The following is a 20,768-nucleotide window of genomic DNA, read 5'->3' as shown; positions in this document are numbered from 1 at the left end:
TACATAGTATGGTCTTACGTTTACTTTAAAAATATTATATGTGTAATTATATAGGTTTAAAGGAGAATCTAGACTACCCATCAAACTGTTAATAGTAGTTTTCTGCTATTTAGTGCAATTAAGGAAAAGGAAATTCATCTTTTATTTCACTCATTATTTTAATTTTTACAACAAACATTAATTCTAACCAAACTTGGAAAAATAAAAGAGCAAATGTACAAGTTTCAAAAAAATTGCAATACTTATTTGCCGATTTTTTAGAGTGTTTTTGTTAACTTTCAAAAATGAGGAGTATATTAATGCCCTATGTTGTTACTCTTAAAATGTATTATTGAGTAGTGAAATGGCTTACAGTTTTTTACTAGAAAACTTATTTCTATGTGCTCTGAAATTAGGTACTTTAAAAAATTACAAGTTTTTGTATAATTTCTGGGGAAGAATAGAATAGCATAATCTAATACTGTTTTACCTGGGCAAAAGTAAAAGAAGAATTCAGGAATGTTATCTCTACTTCTTTCTCTTCTTCCCTCCTTCCTTCTCTCTCCGTTCATTCCCCTTTCTCTCTCCTCCTTCTTCCCCCTGTCCCACCCACTCATCTTTCCTCTTTCTCCTTTCTTCCCTTTATTCTTCCTACTCACACACATACAGAGATGTAAGGGGAAGATAGAATGGAAAAAAGCATTTGAAACCAATAGGAGAGTATAATTTTGGTATTCTTATTATTCCTATGTTAATAATCCAATATTGTTCTTAAATCAATGACAAATATCTCAGTTGTTTTAAATAATCTACCCAAGTGCACTAAGCTTGAAATATGATTATGTGAGAGAGCTCATCTGGCAGTATGTAAATTAGCTAGATAAGTCTTAAAACTTCCAATGATTACTAACAGTTATTAGACGTGTCTGGTAAATTTACTTTCTGAGTCCTGATAAACTTTAAGGGGGCTGACAATTTTCAATTTATTAGGCTAGCTTGTGTAGAGCCAAAAATGGTATATGCCATATGCTCTAGCATTTGTACTTTGGATTGTTACATTATTTTTTTCTTTTGTTCTTTTTTTTCTTCCTAAACAAAGTGCATCTTTCTACTTTTAGTGCACTCGACAAATTATCTCTGAGAAGCTAGGCCGTGGATCAAGAACTGTGGACCTTGAACTTGAAGCTCAGATTGATATATTAAGAGATAACAAGAAAAAATACGAAAATATTCTAAGACTGGCTCAGACATTGTCAACCCAGCTTTTCCAGATGGTGCATACCCAAAGGCAACTTGGAGATGCATTTGCTGACCTGAGTTTGAAGTCACTAGAACTCCATGTAAGATTATTTTAAATAAATATTGGGAGGTGAGGGGGCAGAGAATGGCAATACGGTAGGAGTAGTCTAAGAGGTAACTTGTTGCATTTCTGATTTGCTGAACTCTTAATAAAATTGACATCTTGAGGTGTTCTTTTTAGATATTTCATATAATTTTTAAGAAGGCCCAACTGACTTCTGTCAACATAGTGAAACAATTGTACAGAGGTTTCAGGGGAAGGGAACTTGGAAAGGAAAAAGAGACTCAGCCTGCCTGAGCCTAGAAAGAATCATAGCTATGTATAGCTGGGCATGAATAAAAAGTAAATTGTGGCACCTATTGAAAATCTCTTATGTAGTCTCCAAGTGTCTTAAACAAATAGTGACTTGTTTGACTGGATTTGTGATACACTTTACTGAAATTATAATTCATATAATTTATAATATAAATAATATAAATTATAAATAATATAAATTATAAATTTTAGAATGGAATTATTTTTCTGCATATATCTCTGTAAGTATTCAGTAAAGCATCTCTGACAATTTCTTATGATATCTTAAGTAACTCCTTTTATGTCCTTTTTTTTCTTCCCTCACCTGGAGCCAAAAGGTGCAGAAATCCCTTGCCTATAGACTTCTAACGTGAAGAGTTAGATAATCCAGAGTATTAAGTCATTTGATAATATATAGAAACTTGGACAAAGAAAGTTTGGTTAGAGATGGCAATATATGTCATAATAGTGAAAAATATTAAGGTTCAATTCTAACTGAGTCATTAGACAGATAAAGAACTAACTAATATTTGGGAAGTGGAATAATCATAACAACTGCAGTTACTGAATGTCCATAATTCCAGCATAATGGGCTGTGTGCTTTATAGACATTATATCACGTAATTTATCTAACAACATTGCCAGAAATGTTATCCAATTTTATAGATGAGGAAACTGAGGCCAAGAGACATTAGGTAATTTTTATAAGATCACACAAAAAAATAAAAGGTAGAACTGGAATTTATATCCAGCCTGTCTGTGTTTCTCCGTGAGCTCTTCTGTCTCTTTAAGTAGAATCTTTAGAGGATCTGTGACCCAGAGAAAAAGCCCCACAGTATAGAAAGAGGTAGCCAGGGTATCAGGTCTAGAGAAGTATAGCAGCAGTGTTATCAGTGATGCTACACTCAGTAAACCCTATGAATTATTCATCAACACAGATTGGGTGCTTACTGTATGCCAGGTACAGTTCCAAGTGGTTTAAATATGTGTTAGTACATCCAATGCTCAATCTGAGCTAGTAAGTACTTTTATTATCTTTCTTTTCTAGATGTAAAATCCTTTTTTTACAGAACTGAGAGGTTAATCCTCAGTATTCAAGTCCGTTGGACCCAGTTTTAATTTTTGAGTTTCTTTTTTGAGCATTTCTAACTCTTTGAAAGGACTGACATTTTCATGACTTTTATTTTTCTTAGAGGCCTTCCAATGATAAAATTTACTTATTTTTTTTAATAGAATAATACTTTTTATATTGCAGCCTCAGATGGGTCGGTTAGAAATCAAAGACACAGTATGGGAGTTTTTTGATCTTATTTTCCTATATCTTAAAACAGTTTGCTATTTCATCATCTTAAGAATTATTTCATCATTACTTATTAGTTATTTCCAACCATGTTAAAAATGGCTTAAGATAATAATAAAACAAAAGAATGACAGTATTGCCTAGAAGAATGATACGATAATCAGATACTTTGTGTTGCCAAAAACAAATCTGGAGAAACCATTTCTATGTTTCTTTTTTTAATACAGTTGAAAATTTAGAGTTTTCCATTTCCTGTCCATAATGGCAAAGAGAAGACAATACAGAGGAAGACATTTCATAATTATTAGACAAATCAGAAGATGAGTGCAAAGAGACAGGAGTATTGACTCTTACTGATGATGGCAAAATTGATAATATAAGTGAAATATTAGTCTGTGAGTCTTCTGATCATGATATCCTAAATGAATTTTCTTAAATTCAAGTCTGTGAGTCACAATATATTATTAAGGACAAAAAGGAAATCAGGATTCTCCAGAGAAATAGAACCAACAGGATGTATAGCTATATAGAAATTTATTTTAAGAAACTGGTTCCTGTGACTGTGGAGGCTCAATACATTCAAAATCTGCAGGGTAGATTGGCAGGCTGGAGACCCAGAGAAGAGTTACATTTTGAGTCCAAAGGCAGTCTGCTAACAGAATTCCTTTGAAGGAAATAGATAATTCATTGAATTGAACATTCTAATTGATGTTTATAAATGTAGAAATAATGGTAAACTGGAACCTGGTGGAGATATATTTGAAAACTGAAATCATTAACAGGATGCATATTTTTGTATCAGTCAGGGTTTTCCAGAGAAATAGAACCAATAGGCGATATGTACATAACACACACACACACACACACACACACATACACACACACATATGCATGCATACACACAGAGATTTATATATTTATATTAAGGAATTGCCCACCCAATTATGAAATCTGTACAGTAGGCCAGCAGGCTAGAAACTCAAGCAGGATTTCTATTAGAGTCTCAAGGCAGAATTCCTTCTTGTCCAGGAAACCTCAATCTTTTGCTTTTAAGGCCTTTAACTGTTTGGATGAGGCCCATCCACATTATGGAGGATAATCTCCCTAAAGTCATCTTTAAATCACATCTACGGTGTTTATCATAGTGAATGTTAATCACATCAACAAAAACAATGTACCTTCATAGCAACATTTAGTCTGGTGTTTGACCAAACAACTGGATGCAATAGTCTAATCAGGTTGACACGTAAAATTAACTGTCACAGTCTACCCTTTTCAGTGTAGACTTATACACATCTCCTTCAACCAGGGGTGTCCAAACTTTTTTCAACGTTTTTTACCAAGGGCCATATGCAGTAAAATACACAAACAGCCAGGCCACTCACTCGAGGTGAAGTACGTATTGCCTAACCTAGTTTATTTAAGTAAACTAAATATATTTTTGGAATTTGCTGCAGGCCAATTAAAAATGGATTGAGGGCCGCAGTTGGTCCACGGGCCGCAGTTTGGACACCCCTGCCTTAAAGCATACTAATCTCCAAATAAAGAAGACAGTAACAAAGTCTTACTTCCAGCTAACGTGATAACAACTATTCGGCATACTGTCAAAGACACACGAACCCTTTCCCCCAGAAGAGGAGGCAAAGTCCTTGGGTGATGTTCACTTTTTTCTTTGATATCCTATAACTTAAATACTGTGATATAAAGTTAATACTTAAATACTATGATGTAAAGTTAATACATCTTATGTTACATGATAAGGGGATAAGAGGGAGGAAAACAAAGGTATTTGCTTTACACATACACACAAACACACACACCTGTACCTTAATAGCAACATCTAGACTGATGGTATAACAAAATAAGGAAGAACTACTCATAACAATTATAGTCCTCTTTTCTACAAATGGTCACGTGGTCATAGCTGCTTCCACTGTCCAGTCCATATAGCATTTGCCCTCAGCTAGCACTTCAGCCAGTTGTGGTTCTATGCCTGGTGGGGTGACCCAAACCTTCATTCCTGAAGGGTCCAGGCCATTAGTAGTCCTGTCTGAAATGGATTGTTGGCCTTTTCCATTGTACTGAGCATGACAGTACTGAGATGCACTAAGGGATTGCCTATATCCCAGGCATACTCTTCCTTACCTCCATTGCAGAGCAGTACAGTTTCCCCTTGGTAATCAGAATCAATCATGCCAGCCAGCAAAGTACCTCCCTTCTTTGTTAATTCTTTATGAGGAAACGTTTGTGGAGTGCAGTGGTGCAAGCTGGTGTCCACTGCCTCCCGTCTTATGCCATATTAACTGAGATCCATGGAAAATACTTAGCATAGGGCCTGGCACTGAATAATTTATGATGTTGTGATAGCTGTTGTTGGGATTGTAGCATTTGGGAGTTGAGGAATAATTTAAAAATTAGTCCAGTTTTTTTGTTTTCTAGAGAAACAACCAAAACGCATCAGTAAAAAAAGCAAATCTCCTGAAGGGAGTAGAAAATGATCTTTTACTGAATGCCTATCATCTTTCAGAATCTTTATACAGGTTATCTGATTATACTTCCTATCAAACTTGTATGGGAATGATCTTCATTTTATTAGTTAAGGAAATTGAAGCACAAAGAATTTGAGTAATTCACAAAAGACACAAGTCTCAGTCAGTGGCAGAGTCAAGATGTGACTCCCAGGCTGTCTGAATTCCCAAACTAGACCCTATTTTATCACATGCCTTCTGACTCCTAGTTTTGTTATACCATGGTACCTCGTTAAATTGTATTTTCTCAATCTAGAGGGTAATGGTTGCATCAAGATTAGGAAAGTTCACGCCATCCATATTACTGTATTTATCAGTTAGTACTTGTGATTCTAGTTTTTTACTGCTCTATATTATTGTTTAAAATAACCCATTTGTTATAAATTAGGTAATAATTTCTGTTACTAAGACTTAATGTTTTAGATCTAATCAGATGCTTCTGTTATTTGGTCCTAATGTATAAATTTAATGGAAATTTACATCTGCTGAATTCACATCTGGTAATGTTGTAAACAATGTAGGAGCTGTGAAAGAGTAAAGAAAAGATTCAAGTGTTGTTCTCTCTGCATACAAAGCAAGCACATTTTTAGATCAAGGAATTGTATTGGCCTTCCTTCTTCAGTGGCAGATTAGAACTTCAGCCCTGTTCTTGATGTATATACCCATACCCTTCATTTGTTTTGTTTAGTTTATTCGTAATCGCTAAGGCAATTTACAGTAGTACCCCTGTCCAACTGAGAACACTAATATAACTTATCAACTAAATGAAGTTTAGGAGTCATGGTTTATCTTCTTTTTGGTGCCAAGAAAAGCATGTTTAATTATTTATAATTCATATATGTATGTATATTCATTTCTTTCCATTCCTAATTGTTTTATATCTCTTATCTGTCTTTTATGCCTTACTATAAAAAAGTGTTTTCTACTAGTTAAGTTTTCAAATTATACATTAAACTCTTAAGTTTTATACACATTTTCTTTATAGAATTGTTTGTGAGATTTACATTCGTTAAACAGAACAGTGTCAGTTTACTCTTCCTGTCTACTTTGAATTTAGGCCTGTTTTTCTCATCTGTAAATATAGGATTCCAAATTCTGCTATATAACATCTCAATCAGCTGCTATTTCATCTTACTATATTCTAGTGTTGTTTGTTTTTAGTAAGTGATTAGCCTTCTAGGTTGTAGACGGTGTTTCCCCGAAAATAAAACCTAGCTGGAAAATCAGCTCAAATGCATCTTTTGGAGCAAAAATTAATATAAGACCCTGTCTTATTTTACTGTAAGACCCATTATACTATAATATAAGACCGGGTCTTATATAATATAACATAATATAATAAAAATTATATTAATTTTTGCTCCAAAAGACACATTAGAGCTGATTGTCCAGCTATGTCTTATTTTCAGGGAAACACGGTAGAGCTCCCTATGGCTAAATTAGGACTTGTGGCATTTTCAAAGTTACTAATGCAGAATTGTGAATATTGAAGACTTTTAGACATGAACATTGTTACAGGAATGTGATATAATGAGATATATATATATCCTTTGTTATGCAGTGAGCAAAACAAGTTTTCTGACTTTTTGAGTTTATTTACTTTTCCTTTTCTTTTTCCTTCCTTTTTATATTTATATGTAGTCCAACTTTCATATTTTTTTTCCTCTTGTTAATTATTTTTTTTAACTTCTACCTCTTAATGAATACCAAAGGTGGTAAGTACAGTTGTAATATGTAAACTCTTTCTAAAAGTTGTAAAAATGTTTCTCCCGTATTATTCTGTTTCTAGTAACAGTTATTTAGTCTTCAGTACGTAACTTAGCTTTAAAAACTTGGTACCAATAATCTTCAGCTATCCTGCTCTTCATTTTAGTTTTTATATAAATTGATTGATATTTCTTTCATGTAATCCTATTATCTGCCAGTATTTGCAAATCAAGGTCTGTAAAATTTTGAAGACTGAGTCCAGAATAAAGAATTACTAGACCTCTCTTAAATGGAAAATGCTTTTAGCATGATAAAGAGTTTTACTTTCTTGCTATTTATTAATGATCAAATATTTTATCCGTAGAAATGTAATTATCGTTATAGCACTAGCATTAAATTTGCATCTTCTAAGATTCTAGTTAATTTAATATTACATTTTTTCCAGCTGAAATTAAAAAATGTTGTATAACAAATTTCAGAATTCTCAAATTGAGTGCTATATCTTACAATGTGATCCAATTTTTTATTTGGACAGATGTATTCCTGGTAATCTGTTAATTAATCAAACTTGAACTGAAAATTTTTCACTGCTGAAAATTTAGAGTTAATCCTTGACATATCTGAAGGAGTCATGTGTAATGTTTGCCAAGCTAAGATTCAGTTTATTCAGCGAAATGAATTAAAAGTGGTGTTGAGTGATCCTTCCTCAGCTGTGTGCCTACATAGACCTGAGCTTAGAAGTCCACTGGTCACTACGTTTACAAAGAAATGTATATTGTTAATATTTATACTGTGAAGAGATTTAGTCAAAACACAAAAATTGCAATCTATTTTATGTCTGAAAGTTTTAGCCAATTGTTACCTAATTTGGTTGTGAAAGTTATAGTTCTCTGATTAATAATCTGCTATATTTTTCTTTTTAACAGCTGTGCTTACAGTGTAATAGAAACAAAATGTAGAAATGAAAATATTGATTCTAGTACAAAGTAGTTTAACTTTTTTAAGCTGTTTGATTTTAGCTGTGCATCTGAGCTCATGACAATTTTGGTTTATTAGACTTTTTTGGTAACTGTATAGTTAGTTGTGATTTAGATTCCTGTTTACTTAAACATTAAAAGAAAAAACTTCTATAGCTAGATTTCTAAATCAGATATTTTCCCATTAGTGATGTGTTTGACATTTGTTTAGTCACATTTACTAATTTAACACTGGATAAGTTAAGGTGAGTTTTTTGTTTCAGGAAGAATTTGGCTATAACGCAGATACCCAAAAGTTGCTGGCTAAAAATGGAGAGACTCTTCTTGGAGCCATTAATTTTTTCATTGCCAGTGTGAACACTTTGGTGAATAAAACAATTGAAGATACATTAATGACTGTGAAACAGTATGAAAGTGCCAGGTAGGTATAAATGTGCATGATATTATCTGTTTTATAGACGGTACATAGTTCAGTTAAGAATTTTGGTTGCAAATAAGAGAAACCAACTCTAGCCAATATAGGCAGGAAAAGGATGTATTAGAAAGGTATAGGATCTCCCACAACACTAACAAGAAAGGCAGGAGAACAGATTCTAGAAGCAGGCAAGAACCAAAGCCAAGATAATGCCTCAGAAGAATCTAAGACCCTGAATCTGGGCCCCATGGTACTGGGTCCCCTGCCCCAGCTACCATAAATAATTTCTAAAAGGTCCCTGAATACTTTGCTTCATGGCCTGATTGAACCTTGGTCATGTGCCCAAACCCTGCCTGCTAGGGAATAAGGAGGTGAATAAATCTCCCAGCTCCACCTTCCTTAAAACAGGACAGGTAGATCCTAGATGTCTTCTGTAATGTGGCTTAAGCCTACCTTTCGCCCCTTATTACCACTCCTTCCCAGTGTAAGCAGTTACATAGCTTATGCAACAGCCAGACTCAATTCCGATTTCTCTTGAATGTACAAGCTCGTTTCTGCCTCCATGATTTTGTTGTGTATACAAATCAGTTGTGTATACCCACTCTCTGATTTTCCATTTATCCAGATTATAACCAGCCTTTAAACTTTCAAATGTTACCTTTTACATTAATTAAATATTTGCCTTATATTTTCGTAACTGTCTATAATACAGTGTTTTCATACATTTTATAGCTATACATACACACATGCATATATGATTCATCTTTCTCATAACCATCCTGTTAGGTAAACAGAGTATATATTAATAAATATTTATAAGTGTCTAAAAAGTAGCAGACCTATTATAGTGTTTTCAACTTTTGATTCCAGGCCCAATTTTTTTCCCTTTGAGTTTTTTTTCCTCTGACCACTTGAAATCTTTATTTTCTGTTACACTTTGGTACAATAGTTGAAGTACAAACTTTACCTTCTAGAAATATAACTTTACGTTTTGGCTAATCTTTTTTTTGCAATTGAGTGCTTTTTTTTTTTTTTTTTTTGAGTGCTTATTCTTAAATAAATATTTCCTTATGCTTCACATAAGTAAAAGCCCAAATCACTTGGAAAATTAACTTTGATCTTTTTACAAGAAGAGATGCTTCTGTCCTATGCTGTGTTTCTAATTTTCAGTTTAGTATTAACATATGAGATTTTTACTGACTTAGAAATTAAGGTCAAGACAAATAACTGTGGTTGTCTGGTGGGAGAGGGCAGGATGGAGCTGTGCACCTTTTTTAGGTTTTTGACCTGGGTTTTTCTTTTCTTTATTGTTTGAATTATTTACTAACATAGTATTAAAATCAGAAGGTGGAAAAGAAGCAACAGAAGGAATCTTATCAATAGGATTTTCCTCAATAACATTGAAGGAGTCAATAAGATATCCTTTGATAGGCATTCCTTTCATAACATTCCCAGTAATTGGCTATCCAGTCTCTGTTTAAATCCTTTCATGGGCATTGTCTGTATTTTTCCAAAGATTTATTATGTATATTTTTCATTTCTATATATTTTATTTGGTTCTTTTCTAAATTTCCCTGTTCCTTACTCATAATGTCCTAATTAATTCTCATCCTTTTGCATACTCTTCCTTTTATCTCTTTAATCATTTTAATCATTCTTATTTTCTAGTCTTTCAAATTGTTTTAATATTTCTGGGTTTTGGAGATGAAAATTCTATTGTTCCAAAAGTACCCACACCTCCCTCCCAGTTATGCACTACGTGAATCTAGTTTCTGTTTCTCAACTTTGTTAATTGTCCACCTATTCTGAAATTTATTTTAGTCACTAAAATATTTTAAGATATAAAATATATTTTAAGCATGTAATAGCTTTCACTTCAGCATTCATGTCTAACATGCTTTTAAAAATATTAACCCATATTAAAGAAAGACAAATTTTTTAGGTAAGTTCCTGTTCACACACAAAATATTTTGTATTTAATTTGTAGAGGAGAAAAATACGCCTCTAGAGATTAAGTGGTTTGCTCACTTGGAAGCAATTTAAAACCAAAATAAGAACCTGTAGGCTCCCTACCTTCTACTTTTGATCATTAGGCCTAAAGTTTGAACTGAATTAATCTCACATTTTCACATCTTATAATGAAAAGTCTTACTTAAAGTACAATGTGGTATAAGATTTCAGTTTATTCACTATATGGTTTGTTTGAACCTTTTGAACAAAAATATAAATCAAGTTATATGTACTTGGTAGCTGGTTATCAGGAAACCTTTAGACAACCTCTGTGTGTACTTTAAAACCCACCAATAGTGACCTCACCCCATAATTTATTCTTTTTTATTGAAATTACAGTATATGATTTTATTTATCAAGCTTAGCTTGAGATTTGACTTTTCTGTGCTTTTTCTAAAGTAGTTGGGGAATTAACTAGTTGTAACACTAAGACGTTGCCTACTAAGCGATAACATTAAAAAAAGAATCCCAGATTAAAAATTTCTCGGTAGTTGAATTTTCTTCCCTGTCAAAACCAGAATTTACTGGCTTTGAGGGCAAGGGTCAACTATTTGATCCAGCACAAAAAGTGGCAATTTAGGCCAATGTCCGGCTGGCCTTTTAATGCTCTCCATTATGCATTGTGTACAAGTATTTCCTAGCCCTCTGGTGCTTCGTGTATAGAAAATCTTATAACAGCCCATTCAACACTTCCCCACAGCGGCACAAACAAGGGAGTCAATTGTGGTCAAGACTTTTCAGATGTGGACACCTGTTCTGTAGAAGTTTTACATAAGCCATAAAGTAACCAACTATCACTAACTTTATTGGTAGGGACTCAGTTCAGACTTGCAATCTTGAAGTGAAGAGTTGCATTTTGAAACCTTAGTGTGCTGCGCTTCCTGGCTGTAATGAGCACTGTTAGTTTAGAGAAGCTCTTATGGAAAGTTTTACTTTGATACCATGTATAAACTCTGGGTATAAAAATTAAGGGATATAAGGTCAGTATTACAACTTTGATGATGTTTAAATTAATCCTATTATTTAGAAATGTGCTCCGAGGCTATATATGCCTTCACATTAAATTACCACATATTACTGTTTATATTTATTCTACTTTTGTCTCTTTCATTTCTTACTGTTTTTAGTACATTTACTTCTGGCTATCGCTCTTCTGATTTGGCCATAATAATACGCACTCTAAGGATATTAGTTATTACCTAAATACTAAATACTAAAGATATTAGTATTACCTTCAGGTATACTTTATATACATGAAATTTTTATGGAGATTATTATTCCCATTTATAGATGAAAAAACAAAAGCAGAAAGAGAAAAAATAGCTAGCTGAAGACATTAGAGCCAGGGAAGGGCAAAGTGGTCATTCAGTTGCCTAGAACCCATGGACTTAGTAACTTGGTATCATTACCAGATCAGTCTTGCATCCTAAACCTTTAGTATCTATCTCTCTCCGTAGCTCCACTACCACTGTCCTGATTCAATGACTCATTTGTCTTTTGCCCTTAGTCTTTTAATTGGTTCCTTTACTTCTGATTTCTTAATCTTCAACTCCAGTTCATCCTCCACTCCTTATACAACCACCATAGTCATCTTCCTATCCTGAACAAATAGAACATGTTCACTTTCTAGATCAAAGTTCTTCATTGGCTTCCCAATCACTTGTCCTCCCAGATTAAACCTGATCCCTGCAGCATGGCCTGTGAGGCCCTGTTTAATTTCAATCCTGCCTACCTGTCTGACTTTAATTCCTTCTATTATCATGTTCTAACGTACAGAATTACATCCCAAATGTTTCATGGTGTCTTACAATGGATAAATATGTCTTTGTCCATACTGTTCTCTTCCTGGAACGTTCTACCAATTCCCCTGCCCCAATCCACCTTGTAAGCTTTTGCCATCCTTTAAAATTTAATTCTAGTGTTTTAATTCTTTTCTGAGATGCCTTTCAGATACCTAATTAGGTATTTCTTGCTGTGGGATCATGGAGTAACGATGGGTAGGGTAACTATTTCAGTTAGTGGTGGGAGAATATTATGAGGCATCCCAGGGAACACAAGGTGGTAACTGCCATGTCACATTCTAAATGCTAATGTTATGGAAATCCATCTAGAGTTGTGCTGTCCTGTATGGTAGCCACCAGCCATGTGTGTCTATTGAGCCCTTAAAATGTGGCTAGCCTGAACTGAATTGTGGTAGAAGTATAAAATACATGGTGGATTTCAAAGATTCAGTACCCTTCCTCAAAAAAGTAAAATAGTTCATTGACAATGTTTTACATTGATTACATATCACAATGATAATATTTTAGATTTCTGAAAAATAAAATATATTGTTAAAAACAGGTGCAATACATTTTTATTATTTTAATGTGACTACTAGAAAACTTTAAGTTACATATGTGGCTTACATTCTTTTTGTTGTGCATTGCTGACCTGGACTATACTTTAAGGACTGCTGACCCTCAGTGTAACTTCCTTTTATCAGTTAATTTAAATATGACATTCTAAAGTCTGCTGTCCTCACCTGCTTGGCCTTAACGATATTAACCAATTCACGTGGGGGATTGATGACTACCCCAGATCTTGTTACCATTAGAATTTAGCACTGTTTTTTAAAAAACTGGTTTTTAAATTTTGGAAATTTTACTTGTCAGTTAATACTGTACTTTGGGAGGAATATTGAAATTAATAGGCAGCTTCCTCCCCCCATTATATTAATAGTTCTTTGTATTAAAGAAATTATTTTAAAAGCATGAGGTGTAAAATATGTATGTGAATTATTGTATATTAATATACAGTATCAGACTACTGTATATTTCCAACTCACCTCCTGAACTTATTTCACGCTCTTTTTGTAGTATGCTTCATTTTTCTCTTCTTTCCAGGATTGAATATGATGCTTATCGCACTGATTTGGAAGAACTGAATCTTGGACCACGTGATGCAAACACTCTGCCAAAGATTGAGCAGTCGCAACATCTGTTCCAAGCACATAAGGAAAAATATGATAAAATGCGCAATGACGTTTCTATTAAGTTGAAATTTCTAGAAGAAAATAAGGTAAATTCATTCTTTACCTTCTGAGATCTTTCTGTGGACTTTAAAGTCACGCTAAAGAGAAATAAATAGAATTTTTTTTGTTTCTGTTAGCTCTCATTACAGTTGCAAAACAATTCCATTTATAATCAGTGTTTGAGTTTTTAGAAGTACACAAAATATATTTACCTTTCTGTATAAAAGTCATCATCAACTCTGCTATCCCAGTCTTGCATATGTAACAATTGGCAAAAAATACTTGCTGTTTAACCGTTGATCTTCAGATTGCCGTTCGTGTCAAGTGCTTTAAAGTTATAGAATGGTAGATTCTGCTCTGGATATTTTGAAACCTTTTGATTAACGGTAGGTACAGATTTCAGGAAGAGAAAACCGCATTCTTCCCAGTAACTTGATAGATGAGAAATGACTAAAAGGTCCAGCGTAGGGCTCCAGTTAGTGTAACCTGAAAGTAATAAGCCAAGAAATCAGTTGTCCACATTATTTTCATGTGACATGAACACATTGAAGGACTGAGAGAGTGAGAGCTGAGATGGACCTACCACAGGCTTTACTTGGAAATGAATTCACATAATAACAGGCTCCTGAGTTTTGATTTAAGTAAAGGACAGGTTTCCATGTTTAACATTTCTTCCATTGCACGTGTATTCAATTTTGACAGGGGGGTTGCAGTTCTGGAAATGGGAGAGCCAGTAGTGAGCACAGTCCAGAGTAGGTGTAACTCAGTCCCCTGGAGATGAGGTCTCACCATTGCACGTGGCTTGTCCCCATCCTGTGCTTTTCACATCCTCCAAAGTTATGATAGGCCTTCAACTCTGCTTTCTTCCAGGTACCCTCTTAAAGTTATTCTTCAGTTCTAATTGTGTATTGATATCTTCTTGTTTTCCTTAACAGTTCCTTAGAAATTCTTCTGATTCCCATAAAAAATGCGGAATGATACATTTCCTTGAGACCTGCCAAGTCCAGCACTTTGCCTCCCCTTTTTTTTTAGCTACAATGGGTGAAAAGTATTCATGTGAAAAACATTGCAGTGGCGATAAAGGAAACTTCAGCAGAGTTATCAGACAGATTGCCCAGCATCATTCAAATAAGAGCACAGTGCAGCCTTTTAGCATTCATTAGCTGAGCATGTAAGATGGCATTCATGTTAGTCATTCCTATATCTATCCTTATAATAGATGCGTTACACTGTTTAGTATTTTGATGGGTAGGAATATATCAATACTTAGATACAGAAGTATATTTTAAACATAAAAATATTTTTGACATACTGCCCTATAATGGATCAGTACTAGACAGTGTAGTGTAAATGAAGTATGCTAGAATTTTAACGGCTTTGTCCAAGGTTAATTTGAAGAGAAAGAATTTGGGGGTTCAGGATGTCTGCAAATAAAGAAAATGATGTTAGAAATCTATAAAATGGTAATTGCACTCCATTAGGATCTAATGGTATTGTGTGCTATTCTCTGGATAGTGAGGTTATGGGTCATTCTTGTTGCCTATAAATTTTTCTGTATTTTAGACAATTTCTATGAAAGGTTGTGTTGCCTTTATAAAAAGGAAGGAAACTTATTTTGAAAGAATCAATAACCTTAAACCAGCTACTATGCTTATATGGTTCTTGCCAAAGTAAAAATAAGCAAATTGCACAAGGATAAACAATGGCCATTGACTATTACTTCTCATTACTGTAACTGTTTTTGAAACTTGGCATTGACTCGCCAGATTTCAACATGAATCAGGGAAGGCACTTCTTATTTGTCAGTGACTATGCATTTTACATAAATTTTCTCAATCATAACAACCTTCATTGCGCTAGCTGTAGAAAGGAAAGAACACAGTGATTTCAAGACTACATGACAGGGATTAGGAAATCAGCATTGGAAGCTAGTTTGGCTGGCAGTTTGTGAGGGAAGAGGGATGGGCATGTGTTCTTTTTAACCCCAGTTTAGTTTGAGACCATGACAAAATATTCAAGTGGAAAGAATTGGTAGAAGTTAATGATGTGGGTTTGGAGTTTGGATGAGCAGGGCTTCAGAGATCAAGGTTTGGAAGTCACTGCTTTGAAAATAACGTCGTCATTGTCATCTTCTTTTGACCTTCCTTACTATAAAAATAAAAAAATTAAATTGCCTTTATTCTCAAGGATTTTCAGTTCTAGGATAGCCTAGAGATATTACTTGTTTTTGGCTTTCCACAGTTGTCATCAAGCTAAGTGTCGATTTGAACTCAGTAATTGGCTATGTCTAAAATAGAATCTATAAAAAACTATGACGTTTTTTACCTTTTTTATTTAACTCTTCAAAACTATAAAGAGATCATGTTGATCTTTTTTATTTATTTTAAGCAATAAATAACTATAATTTGGATAAAGACAGATCCATGAGAAAACTTTTGTTTTTTGTTGTTAACTTTTTACCCTTTTCTTTAAAATCTCTAACAAAGGGAAGACAAAGCAAGCCTTTAGGCCACAGAGCTGTCTATCATCCTTGTTTGCTTTCTTGGCAGTTTGAAATGCCTCAAATCTAGGGGGTTTTTGTTCTTTTGTTTAACTACAGCCGAATTTGTACCTTGACATCTCTTTTAAAGGCAGTTGTCAGGTAATCTACTTAACACTTGAATTTTAACAAAATGTGATACACTCTATTTCTTAAATATTGTATATTGCATTTTTTATAAACAAAACTTATCAGAAACATCAATGAGTATGCTGTTTTCTAACTTGATGTCCTGACCATTGCTGTTGTTTTTTTTTAAAGCTATTTTTGCAGCTTGGGGCAGGCAGTAGGGGTGCTTTCTTTTGGTTCATATATCATGGCTTTGAAAGTGTCTTCCCATAGCAACACTTCTTTTCTAAAATGAGATGCCAGATAACCAAACACCTAGAATATGCATAAAGTAAAAGCAAATAGTCATTGAGTAAAGAATTAAGAACCAGTCCTGTGACTATTGCAGTCAATTTTAGTGGACAAACATTGTGAGAATGTTTTTGTTTCGTTCTTAGAACATGTTTTTAAAATATTTTGAGAGAGATTGAGAGGTAGATTCGTAGCTATATTTTAGAAAATTGAGGTGTTTATATGTAGTTAGTCTAACCTTCCTTCTCTGGCAAAACAAAGAGAATAGGTATGTAAAATACACACATTCCTGTCTATGTGCATGCATTAATCCTGAGTGATATGTGCACATGTCTGTATTTGTCTCAGATTTCTAACATTTCTACAAATAGTTTGAATGGAAAACCTTGGATTCTTCTATTTATAATCTATACTCTCTACCCCCCCCCCATGATATGTTGTGTTTATCTATAACCTAAACAACCCTTACTACTCTCTGATAATCTTTTCTTCATTTCCTAAACAACACTGAGTTGCATAGCATTAAGGACAAAGTTAATTAGGCTCTTCTAGTGTTTCTCCTTTCATCAATATTTCTCTTTTTCTACACCTTTAAATAATATAACTTGAGCTATTTTGTGGATTAAGGCAGTTTATTTGCCTTTGATTGTTCCTTTCAAGATTCAAAACAAAACCTAGGCTACTTTTGTAAAGAGAAAGAAAATAGACATTTCTGGTGCTTTGTAGACTGAGCAGAGGTGCCTTGGCTTCTTTTACCGCCCTCATGATGCCTGGCCTTGCTGTTACATGTGTGTTATCATTTAGTAAATGTGCATTTGAATTTCTTCCCAGAATTAGAGGCTCGCTGAAGGCAAGTGAATGAGATGGAAGTAAATGAGAGTCAACTATCATGGGGTGAAAGGCAAATCCTGATTACCTCACTCTGCTTTAATGAAGGCAAAGCATCCTCTCTCTGAAATTCTTCTGTTGTCTGAGTGGTACTGTTTGCATGGAAAGAGAAGGCAAAAACTTAAGAGAAAAATGTGCAGATCATTTTGAGCAAACCATGTTTGTTTGTTTTAAACAACTTTTTATATGGCTTGGAACCACATGGAATGTGAAAAAAGTAATTTAAGATTAATGTTCCCTTAAGATGACTATAATTTAACTTGGGAGTGTAGGGAAAAAAAGAAAACCCTGAATGTATCAAAAGATTCAACAAAGTGTTTTAGCATATAAAAAAGTAAGGCCTCCATTAATTTTATTATATTGTTATTTCAAGAAGGACAAAATACACTCTTATTTTAAGGTAATGTCAGTGAATTAGCTATGAATTAGCTATAACCACTACATGCATTGTTTTTTCCATTAATATAGTTTAATGACTTACAGGATGGCGGTCAGTGGGGGTGGGCGGGCAGGAAAAGATGAACAGACTTGGGATCTGTCCTGGGTATGTATTTGATTAATATAGTTACTTAAATTTTTTGTTCTCAAAAATCATAGTCATTCTGAATCTTAGGTTGGTGAAAATAACTGTCATTTTCATTCACACCGTGTTTCACATATAATCATAATACAGTAATAATCCGTATATTAGGATTTGTCTAATATATGACAGACTTATTTCATATGCATCTTATTATGAGTTTAACTTTCAGAGGAAAATTCAGTGAACTGAAGTGAGGCAGGAGAAAGAGGAGAATACACAGAGAATGAAAAACGTACAACGAAGTAAACATACTTATGTAATATGAGACAACTGTATATCTAGTTGTGATGACTCAGTGACTTTATACAAATACGTAATGTAATAGGAAATACTCAAAGCCTAGTTCATTTTTGTAAAAATATGCTGTAAATGTTTGGAAGTGCTTGGAGGGCAAAGGTATTCTTTATTTACTAAAAGTTCTCTTTGAGAGGAAAAAGTATAACCCTCTGAATTTAAAATAATGGGTATTTGTTGCCAAATTTTAAGGAGCACGTTAATCATTACTTAATATGTATGAGCAGATACATTCCGAAAATCTTTTTACCCATTGACAAAATAACCTTAACTTCTTACTCTTGATACTTTTGAAATATTCATTCCAATGACTTACTGATTGTTGTCTTTACTTCTGTAACTGGAGGCATAAACAGTATTGCTCTTGGCATTTACTCATAGGTCAAATGAAATTAAGTTCTATAGGTAAAAGAACCCTAGCTAGCTCTAGATAAAAAATAAGCATTTATGGATTGACATGTGTAAGTGTAATAAGCAAGCTCAACAACTGTGCCAAATAGGATTACCTACATTTGGATCCTGTGAAACATTCCTTACTCAGGCAACTTTACTTCCAGACTTAATTCCTGAGTATATTTCATCATGTAATTTGACATAATTTCATGTTGTTACTGTTATTTTTTTCATTCATTTAACAAACTTCTTTTTTACGTACATACTGTGTGCCAGTGGAGATGGGATAACTTCCCTCTTACCTTATAAATTCTCCTACCTGGGCTAATAATCAAATTAACATGAGACAGATTAACAGAAGAAAATGTCCAAAATTTATTACGATGTATGTGCGGAGGTGCCATAAGAATATGAGACCCGAAGATGCTGGGCAGTTGAAGTTTATATGTCATTTTGGACACAAAAGGGAGGCAGGGGTCTGGGATTTCAAAGAGAAAGTAGGCAATTTACAGGTAAATGAGAAAGAACAGAAGTGGTAAATAAATTTTTGCTGGGCCACCCAGAAACAATAGCACACAGCAGAGGGATGTTCCGCAAACAGGATTGGCTGGATTTCTCCCTGTCTGCCACAGTTTACATTGTAATGCTAAGGTGATTCTCTCTTCCTTTAAGCGATTCAGGTAAGGGTTCTTCCTTGTATTTTGTTTCTGAATAACCAGCCTAAAATCAGTATTCCAAAAGGCATAGTTTGGGGTGGCAAAACTTTAGTACCCCCTCACCAGGAACTGTTCTGGATATTGGTGATATCCAGTGAGCAAAAGTAAAAACAAACTCTATCCTCGAAGAGCTTATAGGCTAGTAAAAGAAACAACATTGATGAAATCACACCAAAAATATAGACATATAATTTTGCTTATCACCTGTGTTTTCAAGGAGAGGTAGATGATCAGTTAAGAGTAGTCAGGGCAGCTTCCATGAGAAAGTGGGTTGAGCATTAGCTAGCTAAAGTGAGAAGCAGAGTATTCCAGATAGCAAGAACAATATATGTCACAGCCCTGTGGCAGGAAGGGATGTGGTATGTTCAAAGAGTGCATGTGACTAGAGCATGGAGAAGCGCATAGAGGTAAGCAGGGGCCAGACCATGCAGGCTTTATAGACCCATGAAGGAAAAGTTTATTTTAATATCAGTGGGAAGCCATTGAAAGAATTCTTGGCAAATGACAGGACTGAAATATGGAGCTGAGATTTCAGTAGAATCTAGGAGTGAATATAGTAGTTTAGATAAGGGATGATGGGGGCTTGAATAAGGGTGATGGTAGATAAGGGTGATTTGAAAGCCTCCCAAGAGTGACAGCTTTATAATCATGAATTGCTGTTTTTATAGATTTGACTTGCTTCCTTTTTTTCTGGCAGTTATGAGGTTCTTGTGTTTTCTGACGCTTTTTGGTCAGAAGTGATTAACTCATTTGGAGGGTAGGGTCTGGATTTCATTTTTCTGTTGTGTATGTTAGAGGGGAGGGGATTGTTTGGTTCTTTTACGTTGAGTGACTAGGATTGATTTATAAAAATTTACTTAACCATTATTGCGGCAGTGTATCTATTCTGTAAAAATGGTTGATACCTGTGTACTACTGAAGTGCACATTTCATTTATATTGCCAAGAACCTTGGGTATCTCCCAAGTCATTGGCCAGGTTTTGTGATAAAGTTGATTTTTTTAAAGTGATCAGTGTAAAATTTGAACAAATCAGTGATAATCTATCTGCATTGTTTTGTTGGTGGTAGCATTGCTGCACTTTTTTTTTTGGTTCTTAGTAGTTACAGTCTCTTCAGTTTACTTAAAAGTAAAACCTTTATATAGTATTTCCGAGTAAAATCTTAGAAGACGTTCGCAATGTTTAAGAATTTGACTTTGCGTTGTTCTCTTTAACCTTTCCTTGAAGTCCTCTCAGTAATGACTCGGCACTTTCTCGTTGCGTGTGTGTGTGTGTGTGTGTGTGTGTGTGTGTGTTCCTTCCATGACTCATCTACATTTTACTTTGTTAGATTAAAAAAAATCATTTGATTAATAGCTTTCTCCTTTATTCCTCTCAAACCTTATAACATTCTGGTTTTCTGTTGTTATTTCTGTCTTTAAGTTTTCAAAAGAGGCTCTTTTTTAAATTCAGTAAGTTTTTTTACGGTGCTTG

General features: G+C 34.2%; 1 protein-coding gene across 7 annotated transcripts in view; it reads left to right on the top strand.

Moving 5' to 3' along the window:
- Window positions 1–20,768, top strand: part of ARFIP1 (ARF interacting protein 1) — an 82,959-nt gene that overhangs the window by 46,846 nt on the left and 15,345 nt on the right. For all 7 annotated transcript variants that reach the window (XM_019722679.2, XM_019722663.2, XM_019722648.2 and 4 more), the window contains 3 exons: window positions 1,098–1,319; window positions 8,349–8,506; window positions 13,396–13,570. In XM_019722679.2, the coding sequence (XP_019578238.1) occupies window positions 1,098–1,319; window positions 8,349–8,506; window positions 13,396–13,570 (555 nt within the window). The remainder of the gene's footprint in view (window positions 1–1,097; window positions 1,320–8,348; window positions 8,507–13,395; window positions 13,571–20,768) is intronic.

The sequence above is a fragment of the Rhinolophus sinicus genome, linkage group LG07 (genome assembly GCF_036562045.2).
Source record: "Rhinolophus sinicus isolate RSC01 linkage group LG07, ASM3656204v1, whole genome shotgun sequence".
NCBI classification, from domain to species: domain Eukaryota; kingdom Metazoa; phylum Chordata; class Mammalia; order Chiroptera; family Rhinolophidae; genus Rhinolophus; species Rhinolophus sinicus.
Note: the sequence above shows the minus strand (reverse complement) of the source record. Positions and strands in the feature narration are given on the sequence as shown.